The sequence below is a fragment of the Branchiostoma belcheri genome, unplaced genomic scaffold (assembly GCF_001625305.1).
Source record: "Branchiostoma belcheri isolate BF01 breed outbred unplaced genomic scaffold, Haploidv18h27 scaffold32, whole genome shotgun sequence".
NCBI classification, from domain to species: domain Eukaryota; kingdom Metazoa; phylum Chordata; class Leptocardii; order Amphioxiformes; family Branchiostomatidae; genus Branchiostoma; species Branchiostoma belcheri.
The window spans coordinates 654312-672488 of record NW_017803932.1 but is presented as its reverse complement, the minus strand read 5'-3'; the positions used below and the strand labels follow the sequence as shown (position 1 = coordinate 672488).

The window sequence follows — 18177 nt, the reverse complement described above, 5'->3', positions numbered from 1 at the left end:
GTGCAATTTTTACCTGTACGGTACCTTACCTGATCCCCAGACCTAAGAGCCGCGCAATTGTTACCTGTACAGTGCCTTACCTGGTCTCTAGACCTAAGAGCCGCGCAATTTTTACCTGTATGGTACCTTACCTGATCCCCAGACCTAAGAGCCGCGCAATTATTACCTGTACGGTGTCTTATCCCAAGACTTATAAGACACACGGTGACAGGTAAATATTGGTAACCAAATATTAACGTTACTGCTAATAAATTTGGTCCCCATAGTTAACGTTACTAGAAGCCATACAAATATCAGCTTTAATACAAGGAGGTTCTAGGAAGTCCTAGTTTAATACGAAGAGTTTCTATACTATTTATAAGGTGCATTATCTGGTCCCCAGAGCTAAAAGGCTAAAAGTTATGCAAATATATTCAAGGAGGCTTAAATTGTTAAAATCAAATCTCCTTGATATAATTTTTAACGTTAACTGTTAGCTATATGGAGTGTTACCTGGTCCTCAGAGCTTAAATCCCCGCAAATATGATCTGAACTGTGCTTTTCCTTGTCCCCAGAGGTAAGAGCAACACAAATGCAGTGAATATAGACGTAAAATTTGACGTTTTTGCAGGTAAATCGAGGGAAAGACGCAGGTAGCCCTCCCCATACTACCGAAACTGAGGTATTGCTGCAGCATATGAGTAGCAGTCCAGTGTCCTGACCAATAGCAGCGTGGCTGTTCATCGTGGCTGCTCTGTGGAAATTTGAGCTGGCGATACCTCCAACAAAAGAATGAGGCCAATCACCGCAGGTTAACCTTTGACACAAAACTGTTTGGCCCGTGCAGCAGCGCCATCTAGCGATATCAGTACAAAGCGCTTCCAGTCAAAATTTTTGTAACATCAGGACGTTTTATCAAGTCCTTGGTTTAATCAGCCAGTGAATTTGCAAACATTAAAATAAAAGCCTGTAAAACATACATGGTGTTTGTATTTGATCTCTGGAACTGTATTTATTGCTCCAACTGTTTACTAAAGTGACTAGCAACAACATCAACTGTTAAATACATATAGATAACTTACTAGTAAATAAATATGGATACAAACTTCGTAACTAAAATATCTCTTGACTATGTCTCATTACGATTTTGTGACTGCAGAACAATGGATAGTGCTTGAAACAAAAAATCTAAGGAAACAATATATGATGACATAATAATATAGAGTTACATGTAACGTTACATACTTATGTTACAAAACCTCACACTTTACAGAACTTTTCAGATTACATGGTGAGTTTACCATACACATGGTTTCCATATACATGTATTCTGGGAACAACATTTCTATAACGTTGCATGTTTGTCAGGTAACGTTACATATTGGCAGTTTCTCAATTTTAAAGATAACAAGGAATGTTGACTTGGATATATCTTTGCAATAAAGGCACCTTTGTACTTTATTAAAAAAATTCATATCCTTTTGCCACTCTTCAGGACAAGCTATTTCTACTTGTCAAAGCTTTGTTCAAAAGCACTTGTTCTTAAATACATGTATCTGGTCCAGCCAGAACCCAATCACTAACTCGAGTGTGATGCTACATCTGTTTGGGAGAAAGTTAGCCCCACATTTGGAGCAGCAGTGGTTGGGGAGTCAGGTCCTTGCAACACTGTGTAGGGATGATCAAAGGAGGTTTCAGAGTTGCCTTTCAAACTGGATCCATCCTGATCTTCAAGACTTTCATAATGGTTCTGTGGTTTGGGGGTCTGGTAGTCTGATCCCTGGTTGGGGGTGGAAATATCAGGAAGCGCGTATGGAGAAACGATGTTTGGTTCATCGTAACCATGGTTCTGTGATGGCGGGTTACGCGTAATGTCTGGTAGCAGGTACGGAGGGACTGTTGGTTCAGTGTAACCATGGTTATGTAACGGGGGGCTCAGAGACGTGTACACGTGACCAACATCTGGCGTGGCGTAAACAGGCGAGCTTGGCGGCTGGTCAGTCTCAACCAATGGCCTGTTCAAGCTCTGATAACCATTGCTGTTCGATGTGTTTCTATTCGCTGTTACAGGCAAATCGATATGTGTAGGCACATGTGAAGAAACGGTATTGAGATGTCCTCCAATAGGAATGTACACGTCCTCTCTCGGAATGCTGAATCGTGAGATCTGTGGACCTGAGATGTTGAGTGGCCGACCCTGTTCAACCCTCTGGGAGTCATCGGCATTATCCAGGGGTTCATCATAGGGGTTGTCAGGCAATCCCTGAATGAACACAAATCAAGTCATACATTTGTGAGTAATTTCATCAGGTGGGCAAGAGACTGTATAAAAAGGCCTGAAGGAAGAGACAGATGGTCACCTAAATGTATCAAATTTGGCATGTTAAAAGAATACTATCTGCATTTTATGAGTTACAAATGTGTAGGGATGCTAAAGGAGAAACTATGGAGGGGATGTGTGAACTCTCTGGTTGCCTGCTGGAACTGTCTTCCCAGACACTGTGGTCTGGTTCCTTTATACACAATTAATCAGTTACAGAAGAGTGGACATCCTTCTATCAGGCCTTCAGCATACCTAAAAAATGTATTGTTACAGTAGTAAGGACATGTTACAGTTTTTGAATCACAGAAATACATGTACATATGCTGCAATATAAAATATTATAGAAGTATTTGAGATTTGGAACCTACGTTACGTACCCCTTCATAAATCTCATTTTCCACATTGCCCTCCTCACTGTGATCATCGTCATTGTGTTCCACGCTGTGCAGGAGTCCCTCGGACAGCACGCTGGTCCGCCCGTTCTGAAATATGGCGTCCTCGTAGCTCGGGTTCTCCACACGACTGGTGTTGATCTGGGAAAGGAACAATGTGATACATTCCTCAATCAAAAACCAGGTTTCAATGTTAGTATTTTCACCTGACTGTACATGTACATTGGTTATAAGCTGTAATGGTTAATTGTGTCTGGAGTTGTGTCAACAATTGAGACAGCTTGTACATTACTTGGACACTATTGCATGACCTGGATACTACTAGTCCATTCCCTGCAACTACACTACAGGGAGGATGCTTACCTATTAATGTGTCTATAATTTTTAGCAATCTACTACATGTAGTAAGAAGTTGCATCTGTGTGCTTGATGTGTGGTTTTGAGAGAGGGGATGGAAAATGGTAGATGTATCTGTACTCACCCTGTTGTGGCTCTGTCTTGTATCCAGTTTGGAAAATCTGCAGAGTTTATATGCAAAAACATTTTTAGTATGATTAGTTAAGTTTTTACTCAAATATGGAGTCAGTTTCCTACAGATCAAACAAGACACTAATCATTCAAAGAAATTTTAGTAAAAAATCTTGGTACAGAGAGGCAGACCTCATCACTTACCTTTTCCGTTTCTTCCGACGGTAAACCAAGATCACAACTCCAAGTGACAACACAGCAGCCAGTAGAACTCCTATCACTGTACCAGCAATCAGCCCAGAGTTGTTACCTGTGTCATCTGATGCCATCATCATTCCTGTAGACAGGAAACAGGCATAAGGACTACAAACACTTAGAGGGCATTATACGATTATCAAATATCTGATTTGATTTGATTGGCATTGTGAAAATACAATAAACATGGGACACAGGCAGCTATTGCTGAAGTTGTGACAATAATTAAAATGAATAAAAGACATTAAAATTGATCTAAAAACCAGCAAAAACAACATGACATCACTGTTATCTTTGCTTGTTTACTTGAAACATATTTGTCTCCCTACTTATGGTACAATGGTCGTATTTGATGCAATCAAAGTAGTCTAAATAGAAAATATGAAATGAACAATTATACTGTTGATTGCTGATTTTAGAAATATAAAAAATACAGATATGTTTTGTACTGACCTGTGGTGTTTGACAATGTGACCGTTTCTGTTGACAGAGATTGCTGTGTCCTGGTTGTGTACAGAAAAGTTGGAGTAAACACAGGTGAACCCTTCTCGGTTGGCTGAGGGCCTTCTCGGGTTACAGTAGTGTGGGTCGGGGGCGGTGTTGGGGGGTGGGTCGGTTCAACATCTGTTTCACAGGGGGTACCTGGTATATCTGCAGAAAAAAAAAACATCAAAGATTTCTTGTGGCTAACGTCTACTAACATTATTCTGCATACATGTATGTTTGCCTGAAAAATGCATCCAATGCAACCTCTCCTAGTATAATGCACTCCGGATCCTGCATACATACCTGGAGGTGTACACACTGTAGATATATCTAGTAAATGTGACTGGAATTTAGAAATACATGGCATAAAATCTAATTTCATTCATTACAGTTCTTACAACAACAAGTTTAACGTAACCAACTGAGGCATGAAATACAATTAGAAGCTACTAGCTGTATGTACAATTAGATCCTCTAAGTTTCAAACACTTACGGAGACGCGTTCCTCTGGTTTTAAACACGATACAAGTCGTGTCTGGCTCCTGGTCGTCTGTTTCCTCACCTTCCCGCCCTTTGCCCCGGTCTGGGTTATGGCAGTTGATTTCCACCTTTATGAGCAGGCCCCCAAATTGTGAATGGTACGGTCCAAACTGGAACTAAGATAGGGGGTCATAGATTAGTGTTACAGCACTTACAATAGCAGACTTATACCGCAAACAGTCTTAGTAGATATTACCAGACTAAGTATATTATGATATAGAGTTACAGTCACTATATGGATATCATTCATAATCATACTGAGCTGTTTCTTATTGTGGTGTACATTAAGATGAAGAGAAAAGTTAGCAAATGATTTGAACAGCAGAGGATTCAGGTTTAACTTTGACACAATAGCAGTTGTTTTATGCAAAACAGTGGCTCCGGACCACCCAAAAGCATATGTACAGGAAGATTTAATATTGAAAATGTAGCATTAGTGCAGTTTGCAGTGGAAATTTTCTGTTACTCTGTGACAAAAGCAATTTGCCAAGTATGAATACAGCCAAGAATTCAAAACTGGTGAAATCATGGACAGCATAATACTAGTACTGATCTAAGGTCCACTAGTTTTGAATACTTGGGCTTGAAGGGAATACCACTGACAATGAATATCTGCTAAAATCTACATATGGTCTGCCACAGACATAGATAAGGTCGCCAAAAATGTTCCCACAAAAATAGACCACATATGAATCTACTACCCCCCCCCCATACGCACACACAAACATACACATACAAACATAGATACACACACACACAGGGAGTAAGCATTTCAACACTCACCACAAGAAACCATGCCCTTCCAGGTCTAGGTCTGTTAACTTTAACAAAATCATCCTCAACTCCTTCTCCAAGACATGAGAAGGGCCTCCACCTCCCGTCTTCCAGAAACCTCTGAGAGGACACGGAGCATGTCCAGTCCCTGCCTGGACCATAGCCATCGTTAGTCCAGTCCACCTCGTCCCAGTCCAGGACGTAGTTGTGCTGCTGACGACCCTCTGGTGGGTCCTGCATGATGTAGATCTGTTCTCCATCCCCAACTTCAAACTGGAGTTTACACTCTACAGATGGAAAGGGCAGTGAGTTAGATCTATGATTACAGAGTTTTGAGACTCAAGAAGAGCTTGAATTTTTTTTTCTGTTCTGAAATGTTATTTGCACCAAGAACCTTACAGGGTAACTATAATTATAACCTCCTTGCATGCGCCTATGAGAGACTTTCATCAAATACAGCAGCTACTGTGTCATTCCCTATTGTAACACAGGCTTCAGGACACTGTTAATTACTTGTAGCTGGAATGTGATTCACAACACCAGGCCTAAATAAAACCTAACATAAACTAGTAAATTTGTATCACACTCATGGCAGCATAGTGACAAAAGCACCTCAGTAACTTTAACGTGATTCAACGATGTACTGCATCATACAGTAACTGCTGTCTACAGATTATTACTGAATCTAGCTGAAACTCACCTTCTACAGCGCGGGAACATCTCCTGACATCTGACATGTAGGTGTCTCTGTTCTTACACATACACGCACACGACCTGTTCCCGTCAACGTCCGTAAACACGTGGGCTCCCCGCGCATCCCTCGATAAGCAGAAATCATCCACCCCAGCTGGGCATCGCTCCCCATCTACTGTCTGCACGGAGAAGTAGTCTCTGTCTGTCCTCGTAACATTGAAAGTTGCTGTGCTGAAACTTTGATTCCAAAGCCAAATCCAAATCCAAATGGACAAAAGAACAGCACTTTTCCTTTGTGACATGTTCTTTTCTGTGAATTTTTCACAACTGGGTGGTCTGAAAGTGCTTGGATGAGTGTTCAAAACTGCAGTTTTTCTTAGAAAACACAGTTTGATTCGTCACTGTGAGACTGCTAGACTTTGCAGACACCACAAGTTTCCTGGAGGCTCCCTTGTGGTTTAATATGACGTGAAATGGATCTGTGAACTTTCAGTGTCATGTGTGGGTGTATGACTCATACTCAAGTATGTTCCCAGAATGTTTGTAAAAATGAAAACATCGAAACTTTGAGTAGCCCAAGCGTAATTCCTTCAAGTGAAAGAGTCACTTCATAGTCACTTTGTCTTTAGAGTGAATTCTCTGAAAATGAAACAAACGAACAAAAAAGTTAGCGTTCAACTTCAAACGTGTAAACAAAATTTTGCATGCATATCTAGCATATTGTTTGTACTCCTTTGGCAATTCTGGCATTATCAAACGTTGAATAATTAACTAGGATGTGGGATTAGTCAACAGAAATACTTTAGAATGCCTTATTCCTCTAGGAAATATGCTATGGCAAACAACGGTACACGCAAAGATTATTTCCTGGACCTTTCTGGTTACTCGGTGCGGAGATGACCCATGCAAAAGAGGTGCTGTCCTAATTCCCACAAGGGTCCTCGTTAGAAAATTGATAGCCTTGTAGTACCCCGTGGTCTCTGACTCACCTTTGAACTTTCCCATGGCAGTGTACGTGCCTTAATAATGATACAGACGTCGCCAAATATAGCAAAGGCGGGGATACACCGCCAGCTCACAGCGTTTCTTTGTCATGAGCAAACTTCCTGTCACCCTTTGACCCCAAACCTGACAACACCTGTCAAAAGAGCTCTCTAGCGGTTTTCATAGAAACTGCATGTATTGAAATACTAATATACCAAAGTCCAAGGTTCGAGTTTTGCAATTGGCACACGTCGGGCACGATTCCTCTTCGCTGTTGTACGCCACTCCTGGAAGGTAGCAAATATTCCATTTAAAAGGTATCGAAATACTAGTATGCAGGTTAGCGCCGGTTGAATTAGACTTGTGTAGGTATCCTTACATATAAGTTTTATTTCTACCTGCTCATAAACGTACACTGTAACCCATGGTAAAACCACCAAAGGTGATACTTCTTATAGTGGCTCCAACTGTATTTCATTCGTCCCTGAATTAACAGGCTTTATTTTGAATGGTATCAACTTGTTTTTTATGGATTGAAAGGCAAAGAAATGGCTGTTAAAGCGTACGCGTGTAAAAGTTGTACAGCGTTTAATTGATTGTGACATGCTGTTTTACTTCATTGGCAGTCTGTTCTGTTGTGTTAGGTAACTGTCAACGTTAGGTCAAAAATTAACTGAAAAGTGAAGCCACGATGAAGCTACAAATTACGTTTATATGCGGTCTATACTAGCACTAGCAGTGCAAATATATGACCAATGTGTAATTATTGCACTCTAGACTATGCTTACTTAGTATATCATTACTCGGTGGTCAGTTTTCGTACCCGTCGAACTAGTACAAAGAGGACGTTGCCCTGTGACCTATGAACTTTTAGTGACCGCACCGTCGCTCTGAGTCTTCCGTTCTCATTGCTATCACAAGGATCGAGACTCGACTCTTATAACATTGCGTCTTTTTCACAATGCCCCGACTGTTAGATCACGGGAAGTTCTACCTGCGCCCCGGCTATTCCTTTGAGTGAGTATACGAAGAGGGAGGAGGGGCGAGCTAAGGCTAACTAGTAGTTTGAACATGTTCCGAAGTATGTAACGTTGTGCCTCTTAATTGTTTACAAATTTTGGTAACTTGGTACTACGATGAACTGATTCCGAAATGAACTATAGTGCGTTGATCACTCAGTTCTAAGGTATGACAGATCTATGCTTGAAAGTTCGGAAGACCCGGCCCCGGGACTCATGTTTACAGCCATTACGGTCGACTGACTGTGTAAATTTAGAACGCTGCATGCCCCGTGCTGACCTTGTTGGCATCATATATGGCAGACTGATTTGCTGAGTGCTGGCAACATGTCAACATATACAATTGCAAGATCTAGGTAAACGTAGGACGGGACTACATGTATAACGTTAATCACTTTTTACAATGCAATTTAGAATCTGTGTAGTGAGGCAATATTTTTTCAGTAAATCTTTGACCTAACTTTGATAGTTACCTAAACAGAACATTTATATACTAGTAATTTTTGTTTTGCCATGAAATTAACGTTACGTTTGTTTTCCTCATCATGAATTTTTTGTAGTCACGTTAGCCTTGGCTTAGAAGGGATTGAGTTTATGATGATTGTGTGAGTTATGAACTTTCATGCTATAAAATGAGTCGTGCAAGTGATTTGGAACGCAACATCTAAAATTTAATATAATATAGTCTGCTGCTAGCTGAATATAAGTAACAGAAAGTTACGTTATACATATTTAAATTATGAGGTGATGTCCAAATAATGACTTTAAAATGTTAGGCACACCTCTACAGATTGCGGTGTTTATTTTCTGTGTAGATGTGTACTCTGTGCAGAACGAAGCCGGGACGACCCGTTAATCCACCAGACGGGGGCTGGGGGTGGATGGTGGCCATGGCCGGGTTTGTGGTGAGCGCATGCTCGTACGGAGTCATGCGGTCCCTGAGCGTGTTCTTTGTGACCTGGCAGGACTACTTTTCTGTGACCGCCGCTGAAACTGGTCTGATCCAGTCCATCATTACAGGAGTTTTGAACCTGGCAGGTAAGAGAATATTAGATTCGACAATTTATCATCTTAGCCTATATAGAAGGTTATGTTTGTTTCCAGTAACGTTATTTATTTCTTTTAGCATCATAAATCAAGAAGCTAAGGATAGATTGTCATCCAATTTTAAATGTTGGTATGTTTCTTTGATATGAACGAAGAAAGTTACTAGATTTTGGAGCATGGTGGCTTTCCATGGTACTGAAATGGACATCGCTTAAATGAACTACTGTACTTTGGCCAAATAGCACAGATTACGGTCACAGATCACACACACACACTCCTAACCCCCCATTTTTTAAACACTCCTCCCTAGCACCAATCGCTGGAGCTCTGAGCAACAGGTTTGGATGCAGAGTGGTGGTCATGGCCGGCGGAGTGATATCTTCGGCAGGATTCGTGCTCAGTCTGTGGGCCACATCACTCTTTCATCTCTACGTCACTGCTGGGTTTATGACAGGTGCCGTTTGTTTCACTTGTCACTTGTAACTATTATAACTAGTTTATGGCTGTTGACTAAATTTTTTTACTAGTACTGAATGTAGACAATTGCATTATCATCACTTATACATCTTATATTATAGGATACTTTTTTTTTCAAATTTGGACTTAACATTGTAGAGAAGATATCGAAATCATGTCTTGGTAGTCCTTCGGAGTCGATATCGAAATCATGTATATCCCGTTTTTAATTGGGGTATAACAAAATCAAAAAAAGAGTGAAAACTAGACAAGAGAGACAGGAGGTTTTTTAACTATTTTCTTTTTTAGTCCTTCGGAGTCGATATCGAAATCATGTATATCTATCTTAATGAATTTGATAACCCTGCGATGTTTACGTTTTATCACATAGATGATTTTATTTCCCCCGTCTGCAGGATTTGGAAACTCCCTGTCCTTGATGACTACCATGGCAACCATAGGACGATATTTCACCACTCACAGACTCCGCGCCAACAGTATCGCCGCTATAGGTGCCAGCGTCGTGTCTTTCGCGTTCCCTCCTTTATTCCAGTACCTAATGGACGAGTACACTTGGAGGGGTGCTTTAGTTATCATCGGAGGGATCGTGCTTCAGGTAGCCGGGTTTGGGGCGTTAGTAAGACCCATTGTGCTTAAAAGCGACGTCACCACAGATAGAACTCCAGAAAAGGTCAAGGATTCTTCAACACAAAGTAGTAGATTGTCAGGAAACAGTACAACTGTAAACTTCACGACAGAGAAGTATTCTTTAAACAGAGTTATCTTAGACAAAATAGGTTCTGTCCTGGATATCAGTCTGCTGACAGAGTCACGTTTTTTGTTGTTTTGCCTGGCCGTTTTTCTGTTCGGATTCGGCCGGTTTGTTCCTAACATCTACATCGTTCCACGCGCGCGGGCCTTCGGGGTGGAAGAATATCCCTCGGCTTTTCTGCTGTCCATCCTGGCCATAGGAGACATCGTGGGCCGAGGGTCGGTGGGTCTGCTGCCGGAGTGGCCGAGGTTCCGACGGGTGGACCAGTTCGCTATGAACTCGTTTCTCATGGGCTTCATCACCTTGTTCGCACCGCTTGCGAAGAACTACGTCACCATGGCGGTGTACAGTGCGTCCTATGGTTTACTGATGGGCGGGTGTGTTCCGCTCCTGTACTCTGCTATCGCGGAAATTGGGGGAGCCAACAGGATGTCCAGCGCTCTCGGGATCATCATGTTCTTACGAGGGATAGGAAACCTCGCAGGACCACCCTTTTCAGGTGAGTATTCTTTCAGTCAGACGCTCACATATCATGATACTAGTATTTTCCATGGTAGTAGTATACCATCATAGCCAAAGTCCTAGGCCTTGATCTGTGCATCTTGGCATATTGATGGCTCTTTGGCTGTGGTTAGTGATGTATTTTTTCCAAACTTACTTGTATATTAGGTTTGTAGAACTGTATAAGAATAATTTCCTTGCATATGTTACTAGCATGCTAGCAACATATCCAGCTAATACATATGTCATCATGTTGATGTTTTTGAAACATGGTAGACGTTTTTATGATTTTGTATTTTATGTTGCCTTTATTTGTATCAAGCAGGTTGGCTACGTGACATCACAGGCAGTTTCGACGCCACCCTGTTGGAAGGTGGTGGCTGCTTGGTGCTAGCCGGACTGCTGCCGTATCTACTTCACCTACGCGTGTTTCAACCCGCACAAACGGAGGACAAAGTCGGCGAACGTGAAACAGACGGTACCAGGCTATCTCTGTTGGCTGCAGAGCCGGAGGAATCGAACACAGCCTCTACCCAAAATCATGAAACAGTGGTGGTCATAAGAGAAACTTCCTTGTGAACTTGATGCAATGGACTCGATTATCACGAATAATAATCATAATAATATTGCAATGCTGTATTTAGAGATTAAACTGCATGTCAATGAAATATGTTTCCATACTTTGTGGCGATAGAAAGGGAGGGCTGTATTTCTTTTGTGTTTGCTGTTAACGTGGAGACCAAGCAAAGACCGCGGGCAAGGGAAGACTCGAGAGCAAGGACAAGGATTCCGTTTTGACACAGGACCTTGTTGCAATTATCGCGCAGCAATGTAGCTTGTAAATTCTTATTTTGAAGCCTGGAAGACTACCATAGCATGCGCAGCTATTTGCCATTTTGAGTCTCTCTCTCATTTTGAGTCTCTCTCTCTCTCTCTCTCTCTCTCTCTCTCTCTCTCTCTCTCTCTCTCTCTCTCTCTCTCTCCCTCCCTCTCTCTTCCCTCCAAAAACTTTCCTCTCATCTGAGATGATGATACAGGAACATACAACTGAACGGCGGCATGGGTAGATGTCATCTTTATGTATTTTCTGAATACACTGTCATGTTGGGGGAAGTCCCCCAGTCTTTCCTAGACAGAAAAGCCTTTCTTTCTAGCTTGCTTCCAATTGTTTCACATGACAGAAACTGTCATCAAAAGGGAACCTCATGCCTGCGAGCGGGAAGTCCCGGACCTGTGCCCAATGACAAAGACGAAAGTTTGGATAGCGTATACGTAGTTCTCGTTTATGTGGCATATGTATCGCGACTTTGCCGCAGAGAATAGATACATGCGGGATCCAGCAAGATGTCTACCGTATCAATTCTGCTTCTGCCGGTGGATACACTTTTCTCTTACGGTTTCTGGGACATCGCCGAAAATGCGTACGCGCAGATACTTCAGCAAGCATTAGAGGATGATGACAGCCTGTTGGAGATTTCTGTCTTAAAAAGCATCGGTGATGTCTATCTCGAGAAGGGACGGGTCAGTAAAGACGGTAAAGACTTCACCAAAGCCTCGGCCTTGTACAACGCGGCCCTGGTGCGCTGTGCGGACTGGGACGGTAGACAGAGCCTGGTGCACCGCATCAAACGTACGGAGAAATGCTTCATGAGGTACGTGGCTGGTGTCCATGATACTGCGGTCTCTCCTCGCAAGGATGACATTGCTCGTAAAGTACAACTTCAGAAGATAAGAGTCTATTGCAAAGAACAGCTTCGGACGCTTTCTTCACGTGCCAACTGCCCCTATATATATAAAGACAACCCCATGGAGAGTGAAGAGGCACGAAATGCCGAAAGAAGACGAACAGAAGCGGTCAGGTCGCTGTACCACTACGTCACGGTCAAAATGAAGCAGTTCAGTGCTGACATGGTAGAAGAATGCATCGAAACACTAGGCCCAGTCCCGTGCCAGTATGCCATGGTAGGAATGGGGTCGATATGCCGGGAGGAAATGACGCCATACTCGGACCTGGAGTTCGCCATTTTGGTAGAAGAAGGGAAGTGCACGGATCAAACCAAGACCTACTTCCGCACCCTCACTCACTTGTTTCATTTGAAAGTTTTAAACCTAGGGGAGACGATCCTGCCATCTATGGCAATCAAAAGCCTCAACGACTTCAACAACAAGGAAACTGACTGGTACTATGACGATACGACACCTTGTGGGTTCAGTTTTGACGGCTCCATGCCCTGGGCGAGCAAGACCGCCCTCGGCAGGGACCAAACCTCGTCCAAACCCGCCTTAGAACTCATCATGACTCCCAGCGAAATGGCGGAGCTGCAAAAGGACGAGCGATCAGTCAAAGAAGGATACCATCTAGCCGATGTCCTCTGTAACGTGACTTTGATCTCAGGTGAGAAAACTTTGGTAGAGGCTTACAGAAACAAGGTCCAGGAGTTGCTCGATCTTCCCTCACAAGTAAGACTCGGCTTGACAGTTAGGGCCCAGAGGGCGTTAGCAGCATTGAAAGTCTTTCCCATTGCAAGAGAATCTATCTTGAAGCACTTCCCATTTTTGGTTGACCCAATCGATGTCAGGGTGGTCAACGTCAAGAAGGTTTTGTACCGTTTAGGTAGTTTGATTGTGGAATCACTTGGCGTCATGTTCAGCTGCCTTGGTGAAAGTGTGGAGGCCACCTTGAGAAATCTGTTGCAGATCAAATCTCTGACGCCAGAGGCATACCATAATCTAAGTACAGTTGTCGCTATCGTAGACGAACTGCGCTTGCGTACATATGTAGGAAGCAGAGCACAGAGAGAATTACTGGGGTATGGTTATAGAACTACATGGAAGGGGAAATTCAAGGTGTACAATCTAAGCAACCAAGAAGACCATATCATTTTAAATCGGATGATCTACACCTTGATACCTCTGTGGGCCTGTCTTGATAATTTTCTTACTTCGGCAGACAAAATGGTTCATGCGTCTGTTCTGAAATGCCCCGTATGCAACATTGACGTGAAGGAGATATCAGATCGGTTGATTGACATTTGCTGCTCTGCTTTCAATGATACATATCAGGATGACGTTTGTACTGCCATGGTTGTAAGCATGTTAGTGGGTGACTTTCCTAATATATATGGTTACTCTAAAGGCCATAGTGTTGATATGCTTTTAAAATTGCTCAAATTGCTCGGGAAACCTTTGGACACTCGCGCATTTATGAATGTTATCCCTGTAGTATTCATGCATGCTATGTCTAAATGTGGTTCTGTGTTTCGGAATGCTTTTCACGGCAGCCCATTAATGTCTGTAATTGAAGGGAACATTTCTGTGATGTGTTGTGCTGCTTTTTTTGTATCTGCTAATATGTTCTATTGCACAAAGCACATCTATTTTGCACGCCAATTGCTAGATCTTGCTATTGCTGAGCACAGCAAGTGCAAAGAAAGTGATTTTCCTTTAGAGGATATTGGACGGTCTTTCTACAAAACTTGTGTAGAACATATCGGCAGATTGTCCGCTGGCCTTGGTGATCATGAAACAGCTATCAACTATCTCGAGCAAGATCTCCGATTAGAGCTGTCCTTGAATAAAGCGGAGTACAGTCGAGAAAATGAGATGACGATTCGTTTCCAGCTGTGGCAGGTCTACACCGAGATGTCCATGCCAGAGGAGGCAGAGAAACACAGACTTGGATGGATACACTGTTTACATCCATGTTTATCGGAAGTTATTAGTATCCTAATGCTTCAGGGAAGAACGTCTCTTCAAGATGTACAGTGTCAAACAATTGAGGACGGGTTTCAGACGTTCGGAGAAGCTGTCGACAGTGACAAATTCGTCGTACCGTGGGACCTCGCAGTTTACATACTGAACTATTCGGCGCTTTTGGAAAACCAGAAGCGTCATGCAGATGTTGAGCGACTGTTCGAAACTGTACTAGACAAACTGGGCCAATGCGAGGACGTGGCTGATTTTGACAGGAAAATATATCCAACAATGTCAGTATTCCAAGCTGCATGCCTGTTCTACATGAGGCAAGGCAATCGAGAAAAATCATTGAAGTGCCTCCAAACTGTTCTCAAATGTTCAGCACATATATTCAGTGATGATTCTGACATCAACGTGTACACTGATCAAGCCAGCATGAATCACATCCACTTCTGCACTGCTGTACTGAACTTCCAACACAGCTTGAGGTACAAGGAAGAAGTAAAGAAGACAATACTCGCTGACATCGACAGGGTCTGTTCCATTGTATTATATCGTGCAACAACGTTCGGACCAAAGCTAGTTGAAACGTGCACTGACTGTATCTATACCTCTGGAAAGACACTAGAGAACACGGGAGAAACTCTGGCAGCAGTAGAGATGTTCCATGTTGGCCTGAAGATTTGTACCTCACAAGAATCGTTCGCCAAAGCGCTTGTCTTTCTGACGTCTATGTTCAGAGCTCGTGGAATGCTGTAAAAGGCAAATGTCACAAACAATACTAAGCCGATTGACATTTTCATTGTTCAGACAGATGTGTAGCTGTTTTCCCTGGTTTCATTTCTTTGTTTCTTGTAGGCTGTGTTTGAATTGAATTGAATTTAAATTGGGAAAGCTTAACTTAGTCTCTCATTGGACACAGCTCTATCAACTATGTATTGTACAGTTGAGTTAATCTTTCATATAACATTGTATATACGGTAAGCATCATTGAAGGATAATGTGTAAATGATAGGTCAATGCAATATTTAAAGGAGGGTTAAAATAGACGCGTGTACATGTGGTGCCAAATGAATGAAATTGTGTTGGTCCCTTCTGCTTTTTGTGACCTTTGATGATACGTGATTACAGTCTGTCTCAATATAATTTCCCACTCTTCCTCGTTTGCCTAGCGTCTACTTCAGTCTGATAACTTGAATCTTAAATATCCATTAATTGCCGTAACACAGAAGTAAATAAACATCCCTGGTCCTAATTATCGCCATATTTTCCCAATTTTGCCGTAGTTTCTGTATTTTTGCTGGTTTCGCCAGTAGCCATCTTGCATGACTCGGCGAGGTCACTGGGTGAAGTTTTATCTCACAAACGACAGAGTCGCGAGAATGCAGAACTAGAGCTAGTAGTAAACACCTGCAAAACCACAATACAGACTGCACTATAACGTAAAAAAAAGGATGGTTCCATTCTCCCACGGCCACACAATTCCACACGATAACGTTACCACACACTCAATACATCATATATTCCAATCGACAAAAGGTTTTACCAGATATCATAAAGATCAATACTCACATACAGACAGGGCACAGGTACAGCAGTACAGTATGTACACATAAGGGACCAGGTTTGCCACGCTAGTAAGTGTAACACATCAGAATGCTGCCAAGGTAAGAAACATAACAAGAGTTCCACGATCTCATACCTTCGCCAGATTTACGACTGAAGAATTGCAATGTTTTTCATTTATTTTGCAAATAATATACTCATTTGCATAAATCATTATTTTCTCCACCCAAGGACCTCCAAAATTTGCCGAATTACGAAAGTTAGAGACCTCCAAAAATTTCCCAAAATTAGGGACCTCCACCACAAATTACTGAAAATAAGGGACCTAGCTCCAAAAATTTCCCAAAATTAGGGAAACACCCGTAGGCTGAGAAAAATGTGTAAATTTATAAATAGATGTTATTTGTGTTTTCAACCGAAACAAGTTTTAAAATCGGCTTTGCAAACGAGTATAGGAAGGAAGTGAAAGACATGTGACAAGGGAGTGAAGAGAAGTGATAGCTGGGTGTTACCGAAACGATGCAGAAAAGGGAAGTGTGAAGTCATGGCTCATGTGACGGGACTGACAACGGCTGAGTCACATCACATCGGCCTCGTTTCATAATCAAGAGGAAGTGGAATCCCATTAACCTAGAAAGCTTAGTCAGTGATAGGGGTGGCGATGATCCATGTATTGTTACCAGAAAAGCTGAATAGGGCTGTATAGAAGACATTTGCCATAATGCAGCATAACATATAAAGAAGCAATCATTAGTAATTGTCAGGCCATTATGAACTTCCTGCCTTCTCTGATGTATGTTTGACGAATTCTAATCTTACCTCTGCAGATGTTTGAAAACTCTTTCTAGTATTCATGATTACAAAAGTATAGATTTAAGCTGTACTGAGGGGGATGTAAGTAAACGGGTGAATTCCCCTTGAAGTAGAACCGTAAAGTGAGCCACGCCAGCAATATTCAAATGAGTAAATATGTACATGTAACAAAACGCATGTACATATATACTAGTATGCAATGATGCATTACTGTTCCCGTTCCTCTTCTTACTTCTTTTGTATTTACAAATTCACAAAAATTTATTTAAAAAATTGATAGCAATGGCAACGCAAAATCACATAATTACTAGTGCCAGTTACTCTTAAATAATACTATCGGTGAGACCACTGTACCGCGGGTAACTTAGACTTGTTATTGGTACCAAAAGGACTCACTTCATGATAAATTGTCCCTTACCGACCGTACTAAAATAACGGAGGAAAATATTATCGAGACTCCTCCTCCACAAACATGCCAGGGGAAGTAATAGAGGAACCAATAATTGTGCAAATACGAAAGTACGAGTAGCTACTCAACATGTTCCCTTGTAAGGCCACACCAAGTAAATTTTATGGATGACGTCCTTTGGAGACCCTAAATCTAATGCGAGAGTGCGAAAAAAAAACAAGTAGGGCCCTAAAAAACAAGATGCCTAGATTAGAAATATACTAAGAGACGACAAATGTTAGGACACAAATTGAATGAGGTGACACAGTGTAACAAGCAAGAAGACTTTTATTCATCATCAAAACAGCAATAAGTCAGGTGGAACAGCAGTTGTCGTCCTTTCCTGTTTTCGCGTTACGGGTTTCACGTCAATCTGACGATTTGCAGCACTGTCATGACTCTTTGGTCATAGTTACAGGAAGCGGAATTTCTTGTTTTTTTTCTAGGAACAGGCGAAAATCAATGCGCGCGCGGACGTCATCCATAAAATTTACTTGGTGTGGCCTAAGTGGTATATATATTTGAGCCACTGCCTTTGCCATAGAGAAGAGCAACGGTTCCTTTCTACAACAATGGCTGCTTTGTCAAATCAGTTTCTAGCGGAGGATGTTCTCTTTTCCCATGGGCTATTAGACATTGCTGAGGAGGCATACTCGCAGATACTCAAACATGCTTTGGAGATGGATGACAAGCCGTTGGAGGTTGCCGCCCTTAAGGCCATCGGTGACGTTTATCTCGAGAAGGGACGGCTCAGTAAAGACGGTAAAGACTTCACCAAAGCTTCGGCCTTGTACAACGCGGCCCTGGTGCGCTGTGCGGACTGGGATGGTAGACAGAGCCTGGTGCACCGCATCAAACGTACGGAGAAATGCTTCATGAGGTACGTGGCTGGTATCCGAAAGCATGTCCCATCTACTCGCAGGGAGGATATGAATCGCAAACTACAACTGCAGAAGATTCGCAAC

At 42.2% G+C, this 18177-nt stretch overlaps 3 protein-coding genes across 7 annotated transcripts in view; 2 read left to right on the top strand and 1 right to left on the bottom strand.

Moving 5' to 3' along the window:
- Window positions 1-965: 965 nt before the first annotated feature.
- On the bottom strand, window positions 966-7023 carry LOC109474909. Of its 2 annotated transcripts, none has more exons than XM_019775390.1 (9): window positions 6900-7023; window positions 5918-6549; window positions 5227-5504; window positions 4397-4559; window positions 3871-4068; window positions 3367-3499; window positions 3176-3212; window positions 2671-2835; window positions 966-2242 (listed from the first exon to the last, which is right to left on the bottom strand). In XM_019775390.1, the coding sequence occupies exons 2-9, from the start codon at window positions 6210-6212 to the stop codon at window positions 1559-1561; spliced, it is 1953 nt and encodes a 650-aa protein (XP_019630949.1). In that variant the 5' UTR covers window positions 6213-6549; window positions 6900-7023; the 3' UTR covers window positions 966-1558. The 2 variants fall into 2 exon arrangements, with proteins under 2 accessions (XP_019630949.1, XP_019630951.1); XM_019775392.1 differs by having other exon boundaries at window positions 2680-2835.
- A 117-nt stretch (window positions 7024-7140) lies between these two features.
- Window positions 7141-18177, top strand: part of LOC109474916 (monocarboxylate transporter 13-like) — a 13257-nt gene continuing 2220 nt past the window's right edge. Inside the window, exons 1-6 of one of the 4 annotated variants that reach the window (XM_019775403.1) lie at window positions 7141-7188; window positions 7872-7911; window positions 8729-8951; window positions 9271-9414; window positions 9833-10687; window positions 11015-11276. In XM_019775403.1, coding sequence (XP_019630962.1) covers window positions 8729-8951; window positions 9271-9414; window positions 9833-10687; window positions 11015-11268 — 1476 coding nt within the window. In that variant the 5' untranslated portion in view covers window positions 7141-7188; window positions 7872-7911 and the 3' untranslated portion in view covers window positions 11269-11276. Of the gene's footprint in view, window positions 7212-7825; window positions 7912-8728; window positions 8952-9270; window positions 9415-9832; window positions 10688-11014; window positions 11277-18177 lie in introns of those variants that run through there. The other 3 variants (XM_019775405.1, XM_019775402.1, XM_019775406.1) reach the window with 3 other exon arrangements.
- On the top strand, window positions 12032-15544 carry LOC109474900. Its single transcript, XM_019775373.1, has 2 exons — window positions 12032-13149; window positions 14311-15544. Exons 1-2 carry the CDS (start codon window positions 12034-12036, stop codon window positions 15142-15144), a joined length of 1950 nt encoding a protein of 649 aa, XP_019630932.1. The 5' UTR covers window positions 12032-12033; the 3' UTR covers window positions 15145-15544.